Source organism: Gopherus evgoodei, chromosome 1 (assembly GCF_007399415.2).
Source record: "Gopherus evgoodei ecotype Sinaloan lineage chromosome 1, rGopEvg1_v1.p, whole genome shotgun sequence".
Lineage (NCBI taxonomy): Eukaryota > Metazoa > Chordata > Testudines > Testudinidae > Gopherus > Gopherus evgoodei.
Genome location: NC_044322.1, coordinates 309,272,879 through 309,281,812, shown reverse-complemented (window position 1 = coordinate 309,281,812; position 8,934 = coordinate 309,272,879). Strand labels below are relative to the sequence as shown.

The window sequence follows — 8,934 nt, the reverse complement described above, 5'->3', positions numbered from 1 at the left end:
GGAGCTTCAGCACACATACCCTGACACAGTGGCCAGTTAGCTCAAGTTTAAAGCACTACTCAAGCCAGAGATTTGTGTGTGTGGACAGGAGTTGGGTTAGGAGCAAACTTCAGTTCTGGCCTGAGCTAACAGTGCAGTGAAGACATGCCCCGTAATCTTTTTTGGGGTGGGAACCTTGTCTTCAGTGATATAGTGCCTAGCTAACAGGACCCAGATTCTGACTTGGACCTCTGTATGCTACTCCCATAGAAATAAGGAATAGTCATACCTAATGGGAATCTGACCAATTTCAGCATAGGCCACAGTCTATAAAATCCAGACATCAGTACAGTGGCAATGGCTGAAGGGTTGGCATGTATGTGGCCATGTTTGTTCCACACACTTTTGTTTTATGGCCATGCAGGTCGCAATTTGCTACTAGTTAGAAATTGGCCACCTTTGCTTTTACTTTTTCAAAGCAGGGCCTTAAACTTTAAACACACGGCCGTTGCCCTGGCTACCACTTTGAAAACACTCCCATAAACATCCAACCCAGGAAGGAAGGACTGACTGATCCTGTAGGGGAATTGGTTAACTCCTCTTCTGCCACTGTCTAGACTCAGAACACAGGAAAGGGCAGAACTCAGTGTGGAAATGGGCCCACCAGAGTTTCAGTGGGAGACCTTCCCTTGCCCCTCAGCCAGCGGTGGCATAACCCTGGGCTGCTAGACAGTGAAGGGACGTGCCCTGCGGCAGTCGGAGTGAATGCTCGGGCTCTGGCAGCTGGGAGGTGTCTCTGCTTTGGCAGGGGTGGGGAGGGAGAAGGTGTCAGACTCTGGCTGTCCGGGCGTTGCTCGGAAAGGGGAGGGTTGGCCAGTCACTCCTTTCCCTTCTGCTGTCCTGTCTCTCAGGTCAACGAGAGACTCTCCCGCCTTGAGCAACGCTCGCTAGGCGGGTGGGGTTGCAGCCCTGCCCGCCCTTGGCTCTGTACGAATCTGGCCTCCCCAGGCGTCCTCCCTTTCCCTGCCACGCCTAGCCAGAGCTCGCTGCTGCGCGGCTGGGACTTAGCGAGCGGAGTTCAGCGCAGCTGCCGGCTTTCGGTCCTGCCAGGAAGGCTTCGCGCGAGCCCCTGCTCCAGGGGAACGGACCGAACTTGTGTGCGAGGCCGAGTCTGTACGAAGTGGGGACAAACCTTTCGGGAGGATGACAGCGGAGAACCAGGACGTGCTGCTGGAAGTGGAGGAGGAGGAGGAGGAAGAGGATGGGGAGGTTGGTAAGTAAGAGTTGGATCACGGCAGGCTGGGAGCGAGGTGAAGAGCCGGCACCCTAGAAATAGAAGAGGGAGTCCTGGAGCTAAGTACAGACACGTGGAGGGGGCCGTGTTGGAGCGGGGGTGATAGTCCTGACCCCAAACCTCAGGAAGGGAGGAAGCGCCCGTTACTTGCGATTAATTTTAAGAGAGTGGTTTCTAGTCTCCTCCTGGGGAGGAGGAGGAGGAAGGTCGAGAATTGTACTGAGGGGGCTTCAGTGGCCACCTGGGTTTTTTTTGCTTTTCACGTATTGAAAATCTCCGTTTGCCAGCCCTGCTGCATACCTGGGAAAGAGCACGCTGGGACGAGAAACTTTCAGCTCATGTCGAAGCTAAATCCCTGACGGCTCGTTTTGCTCTGAACTTGTGAAGAGTGAGGCCAAAGAGATGCCGGCCCCGAGGATGGAGCTGAGGTGCTTACATTTAGATACCACGTTCGAAAATGCTGGCCTGAGATTTTTATGGAATGAATGAAGCTGCCTGTGCCAGTGTGTGTGTGTGAATGGGGGTGAGAGACAGAGAGATACCTGGCTTAGTGTGAATTGCAGAGTTTAGGTTATGATCGTTTTTGTTCTGCAAGTTTCAAGTGCAAGGTCTGGGACTTCTCAGATGATGGCGCGAAGACAGAAAACACAATTTTGTCAGCACAAGTGATGCATGTAGAAATGGGTTGTCTTTCACAGTTAGCCTGAAAATAATCTTTCCTCCTTTCATGTGAAAGACAATATTGAGCTATTTTAGTATGCATAAATATATAGAAAACTTTACCCATAAACTGGCCTATTTTTGAAGAGAAAAAGGAACTCAGTTTGATGACACAGAGGAGGCACTTTGCAGTAATCATGAGAATGTAGCCAGGATCCCAGATCATAGACAGAGCCTGTTTTGGAGGAAGGTGAAGGTGAGATTGGCCCAGTACCTTTGGATAATGAAAATAATTCAGTTTCCACCACACACAAGATCCCCTGAAGCTGATCTGGCCTATGCTATTGGCATACCTGTCCTGAGAAAGCAGATTGCTCATTCGCCTTGCCAGGCTTAAGTGCCTTAATTTGACAGCCGAACAAGAGGTGGGAGAGCGAGGATGGGGAAGAAGCAATGAGCAAAGCAGGGAGAAGACTGGCCCCCAACAGAGAATGACTTTTTCACTGGAACATGTATACTACCAATAGTAAATGACCGGAGGAAATGTTATGTCTGTTAGGATTATAGACTAGTTTCTGTACCAATAGCAACTCGCCAGAGCTATCTCTTCTGTGTTCTTACTGGACTGAATTCTGTCAAAGTATCTCCCTTACAGACTATAGATGTAAGGACTAAATCTCTGCAGGTATAACAACTGATGTGGTTCCATTCATTTCCATAGTGATACATTGATTTACACAGCTGAGGATCTGATCCTATGTTGTTGGATGATAATAGCCATGGCATCCAGAAGCCTTTTGTTTCTACATAAGTTGATTAAAAAAAACCAAAATAAGGCAAGAAATGCAGCCATGTTATCTTTGACATGTTGTCTTTGTCAATGATAAATGTCAGTGGAAGAGATTGGATATCAGATATTATCCTGGATTCATCAAAGGGAGAGTGAGTAGATTTCCATATGTTAAGTTTTAAAAATATAATAGGATTCCTGCTTACTAATATTCAAAAGCTAATGAGTAGTTCTAATGTCAATTACACAATGTTGATATTTTCAGAACATTGGGCTTGAAATTCTGTATTTGTAGAAAACAGCAAAATGAAGGCACGAACACCGTTTGATCCTCATGATATCACAGATGTCTGTAAACACTAACTCTTGTGAAGTGCCACTAAAACTAAAGCATGTTACTAGCTTCATGGGGTTTATTATGTGTTCAGTACAAACTGCACAGATTTTGGCCCTGATCCAAAATTCATTGAAATCAGTGGGAATTTTCCACTGATTTCAATGGATGTTTAATCAAGCCCTTGGGAGTATTTGCACAATACTAAAGGGAAGATGCAAAACTAGTTTTCAACTTGGAAAATTTGTAATTCCCTCATGACTTTTTCTTTCCATCCTGTCCCTCAGTGAACAACTCAATTGTTTACTGTTCGGATTGTATATCAGCTCTGGATCTGGGCTGGGTTCAGCTCCAAAGCCAGCTAGCATGGGTTATGTACTTGCAGGATACACAGTTTGGAACAACAAGGATATTTTGGAAATTTAACTACAAAGTGGGAAGGGGTGATCTCCTAAATTGTTACACAGAGAAATTCCATCATAGAGTTTTGCTGAAACTGTTATTCAGCCTGGTGAAGTGCATGTTCTGTTAATGCATGAATATTCAGGTTACATGTCAGGTTTTTTACAGTAACTGTAGAGCTATGTATGGAGAGGAAGTTTACCATGAAATATAACTGCTAGTCAGAGAAGTTAGCAGTTCGCATGTTTGCATCCAGCCTTCTCATGCAGTGTGCACATGTGTTTACCAAAAAGCAGCACCTGCTCTATATAGTATTAACGGGCCTTCTCTTCAAATTTGTAGTCATGCAATACTCCCTTGAGTCAGTGGAAGTTTTGGCTGAGTAAGGACTGACTGCATGGTCTAGCCTTCTGGTTGGCTTTTAGCAAGTTGGAAGGATATTTTTCCAGTGCGTGGACATCTCTATATTTTAGAGGCAGGAGCTAAATTCCCAAAATAATTTTTTTCTCTAGGAACCACCTTAAATGATTTTACTATGGACAGCTCTGCAAAATATTGTGTTCTTTTGCTAGTGCCAGACCACATATTGCATCTAAATTGTTTATATATATGTGTGGGGATTTCCTAAATTTCTCAGTGTTCTCCCTAGAGGAATTAACGTTAAAGGCAATTTTCACAGATGGAAGAGCCATTCAGCAAAGCGTCCTTGTCACTTGCATGGAGCAGTTTGCTGCAGTTTCAGGCAGTTCGTTTCTTCTTTTTGCCCTGTTCTAGGTGTACTTATGTGTGTGATTGGGAATAAATAGGTCTTCTCATGATGGTGCCTTTTAGTAGTCACTCCTTAGCCCCTCTATCTCCTTCTACTGATCTCTTTTCTGAATTTTAGTTTGGGTATTCTTTCTCTGCAGATATACTCAATTCACTGTTCAGCCTGTCTGCCTGCCTCAATCTCATCAACTCCCAAATCTACCATAACAGCCTTAAGCTTGTCTTAGCCAAAATTGATATCCAGTCAATAAGGTATGCATTATTGGCCCAAACTCCAACATCTCATCTCCTGCCAACTCAAATCAAACACTTGTCCCCTCTTCGAGAACCTAGGTGCATTATTTGAACCTGAAAACTAGCCTCTCATTTGTCTGGTCTTGAAAATGTGCTGCTATAACCACTGAAACATCTTTTGCAGGATGCTGCTTTGCATTGTCATGTGATCTTAACTACAGGTGAACCAATCCATATCTTTTTCTGCTCATGCCTGCCAGGTACTTTTTTAAAAAACAAGATTTCATATTTGATCCAGTTGTTTGTCTTAAATTTTTCCTAGCTCTTAAGCCACTGTTTCTAGTTAGTTCTTCCTACCCCATCCTGAACAATTCTTCCTGTTCGTCCTTAATGTTGTTGCCTCTTAAGTTCATCACAAATCTACAGCAGCTTCCTGCCCATTTCTGAATCCAGCACATTTCTCTCCTCGTCTTCAAGATCCCTTGTAGATCCTAACTTCTTCTTATGTTTTGTTCAGCATCCAGCACAGTGGAGTTCCTTGCATAACTGACCATCTGGGTGCTACTGCAGTACAAATACAGAAGAATAATTACTGTGATTCCTCACCTCATTACCTTTGCTTTTAATTCTGTTCTCCCAAGAGGATGCACTAATTATTTTCTCATACTACTCATTTCCCACCCATTCTCATTCTTCTTCTCTTGCTATTCAAAATCTCACAATATTCTACGTAAGTAAATTTAGAGCACAATAAATGTTTTCTAATAGTTTACTTACATAAAATACTATGAACACACTATGAGGTCTGTAATGCACTCCAGTACTAGGGCCTGAATGATACTCTAGAAAGATAAATCCTATATATATATATGTGCCAGATTCTCCAATCAGCAAAGGAATTTGTCAATTGTCAGGAGATTTCCTGACCTACCAAAATATAACTTACTTTCTGCTATAGTTTACTGCAAACCATATAGTTGTGGAAGATTTCAAATTAGTCTACTCTGCACTAGATGCTGGTATTGGACTCAGTGACCTAATAATGCATCTGGTCTTTTAACAAGTCAACATCATTTTCAATTTTATTTTCATAGGGAGAGATTTTCCCTCTGTGGTTTACATATGGGATATGAATCCCTACAGTACAAACCATTGTCTGTTCTGCACCACTCCTGTCACTTCTGTTATTCTTCAGTTTGTCTCTCTGTTTAGTAATCTAACTAAAAATCAATTAAGGTACATCTCAGTCAGCCCTCATCTTGAAGCGCACTACAGGCTGAATGTCTGTTGCAGAATAATTGGAGATGGATCATGAGGGAATTTGGTTTGCTGTTCAGCCAAAACATATTAGGCTGAGCATATGCATAGAAGGGTTAATATGCAGCTTGCTCTGCTCTGCTATTTATTGCTGTACTAGGCTCATGCTGGAATACTAAATGAAGCGACTGACTGGCACAAAGCAATGACAACCACCAAAAAAAATTCAAATAGAAGAAAAATCCTTTTTTCACTGAAGCTACAAGAATTGCTTTCATATTTAATAATAGTTTTTATACTGCAGTTTTGGTACTCTTTTAGTATTTGGGAGAGCAAGACTCTGGAGATAATGCAGGAACCATTCAGTATGGCTTGGTCTACACTACGTGTTTAGACCGATTTTAGCAGCGTTAAACCGATTTAACGCTGTACCCGTCCACACTACAAGGCCCTTTATATCGATAGAAAGGGCTCTTTAAATCTGTTTCTGTACTCCTCCCCAACGAGAGGAGTAGTGCTAAAATCGGTATTACCATATCGGATTAGGGTTAGTGTGGCCGCAAATTGACGGTATTGGCCTCCGGGCGGTATCCCACAGTGCACCACTGTGACTGCTCTGGACAGCAATCTGAACTCAGATGCAGTGGCCAGGTAAACAGGAAAAGCCCCGCGAAAATTTGATTTTCATTTCCTGTTTGCCCAGCGTGGAAGTCTGATCAGCACAGGTGGCAATGCCAGTCCCAAATCCAAAAGAGCTCCAGCATGGACCGTACGGGAGATACTGGATCTGATCACTGTATGGGGAAACAAATCGGTTCTATCAAAGCTCCGTTACAGAAGACGAAATGCCAAAGCGTTTGAAAAAAAAATCTCCAGGCTACACGGTGCTGCGTGACAAGCATAACGGGAAGCCAGAAACTCAAATGGACGCTCATGGAGGGAGGGAGGGGGTACTGAGGACTCCAGCTATCCCACAGTCCCCAGCAGTCTCCGAAAAGTATTTGCATTCTTGTCTGAGCTCCCAATGCCAGTAGGTTCAAACACATTGTCCGGCGTGGTTCAGGGAATAGCTCGTCAATTTACTCCCGCCCCCCCCCCACATGTGAAAGAAAAGAGAAAGAAATCGTTTCTTGACTTCTTTCAATGTCACCCTATGTCTACTGAATGCTGCTGGTAGACGCAATGCTGCAGCAGTGAAGAGCAGTATCCACTCCTCTCCCCTGCCCAGTGGCAGTCGGTGCAGTAGGACTGGTAGCCGTCCTTGTTATCAACCCGTGAGTGCTCCTGGCTGGCTTCAGGTGAGGCTGGCCGGGGGCGCCTGGATGAAAATAGGTATGATTCTCGGTCATTCCCAGTAGATGGTATAGAACGGCTGGTAACCGTCCTCATCATAGCAACTAGGGGCTGAGCTCCATCAGCCCCCTCCCTTTCCTGTGTAAAGAAAAGATTCTGTCCTGCCTGGACTGTCATAGTGGCGGGAGGCTGCCTCCCCCTCATTTTATATCACTAACAAGTCACTGTTTCTTATTCCTGCATTCTTTATAACTTCATGACACAAATGGCGGGGACACTGCCATGGTAGCCCAGGAAGGTTGGGGGAGGAGGGAAGCAACAGGTGAGGTTGTTGCAGGGGCACCCCCCGTGAATGGCATGCAGCTCATCATTTCTGCGGGATCTGGCACGGAGCAGTTGTGCTCTCTCATACATTGGTTCTCTAGCACACTTGCCCCATATTCTAGGCAGGACTGACTCTATTTTTAGAAACCATAAAGGAGGGATTGATTTGGGGAGTCATTCCCATTTTTGCCTTTGTATCCCCGGCCGACCTCAGCCAGGTACTCATGATAGCAGCAGACAGTACAGAACGACAGATAACCATCATCTTATTGCCAATTTACACCGGCAGCAGACAATACAGAACAGCTGATAACCATCTCTGCTATCATGCAAAAGCAAATGAATGCTGCTGTGTAGCACTGGAGTATCGCCTCTGTCAGCGGCATCCAGTACACATACGGTGACTGTAAAAAAAAAAAAGCTGAACGGGCTCCATGGTTGCCGTGCTATGGCGTCTGCCAGGGCAATCCAGGAAAAAAGGACGCGAAATGATTGTCTGCCGTTGCTTTCCCGGAGGAAGGAATGACTGATGACATTTACCCAGAACCACCCACGACAATGATTTTTGCCCCATCAGCCACTGGGCTCTCAACCCAGAATTCTAAGGGGCGGGGGAGACTGCGGGAACTATGGGATAGCTACGGAATAGCTACCCACAGTGCAACGCTCTGGAAATCGACGCTAGCCTCGGACCATGGACGCACACCGCCAAATTAATGTGCTTAGTGTGGCCGCGTGCACTCGACTTTATACAATCTGTTTTATAAAACCAGTTTATGTAAAATCGGAATAATCCTGTAATGTAGACATACCCTATGGCAACAACAGTTCTGTTGCTGTTTCCACAGGCAGTTTTTCTCCTAACATTGTCAAAAGATTGAGAGAAACTTGTTGACAAACTTAATCTGAAAAACACAAATTCTTAGATTAGTTTTAGTTTTGATTTACATATTTTGCATCTATCTGGCATCTTTTGTGTGAGAATCTCTCAGGTGGGTAAGTATTATCTCTGGTCTGCAGATGGGGAAACTAAGGAACAGAGAGATGAAGGGCCTCACCCAGTGCCACATAGCAAGTGGCAGAGGTGATTTAGAGCTCATTAGTTTCTGGTCCCCATTTCCATGTTCACTGCCTCTCTAGCATATGAAGACAGAAGTTGGATTTCTTTTTTTTTAACATATTTGTAGTAAGTGGACTTTCTTGCACGTTCACAGACAAATATGGTGGAAATTCAGAAATTTTGGAGTGCAGTTTTTATTTATTATTGTACTAGCATAGCACCTAGGAGCCATAGTCATCGACTGGGACCCCATTGTGCTAGGCGCTTTACAAACACAGAACAATGATTCATCCCTGTAATAGCCATCCAATTGTTAATTATTGCTCATGTTCTCTGCCTACTTATCCTTCTATACATCTTACCCTTTGGTTTACATGCATCTCTTCTTCCCCTCTTCCTTCTAACATCTTACTCTGTCCCCATTTTACTTTCACTTACTACACAGCATCCCAGCAACAAAATAGAATAGAATGTAATCATGCCTGAACTCCCCCACACGAATGCTACCTCGCTTTTTTTTTAAAATAGTCTTTATTATT

At 44.3% G+C, this 8,934-nt stretch overlaps 1 protein-coding gene across 5 annotated transcripts in view; it reads left to right on the top strand.

The window, feature by feature from the left end:
• The first annotated feature begins 591 nt into the window (after window positions 1–591).
• ANO6 (anoctamin 6) overlaps window positions 592–8,934 on the top strand; it is a 121,580-nt gene continuing 113,237 nt past the window's right edge. For 2 of the 5 annotated variants that reach the window (XM_030548908.1, XM_030548906.1), the window contains exon 1: window positions 594–1,252. In XM_030548908.1, coding sequence (XP_030404768.1) covers window positions 1,183–1,252 — 70 coding nt within the window. In that variant the 5' untranslated portion in view covers window positions 594–1,182. Of the gene's footprint in view, window positions 1,253–2,674; window positions 2,876–8,934 lie in introns of those variants that run through there. The other 3 variants (XM_030548909.1, XM_030548904.1, XM_030548905.1) reach the window with 3 other exon arrangements.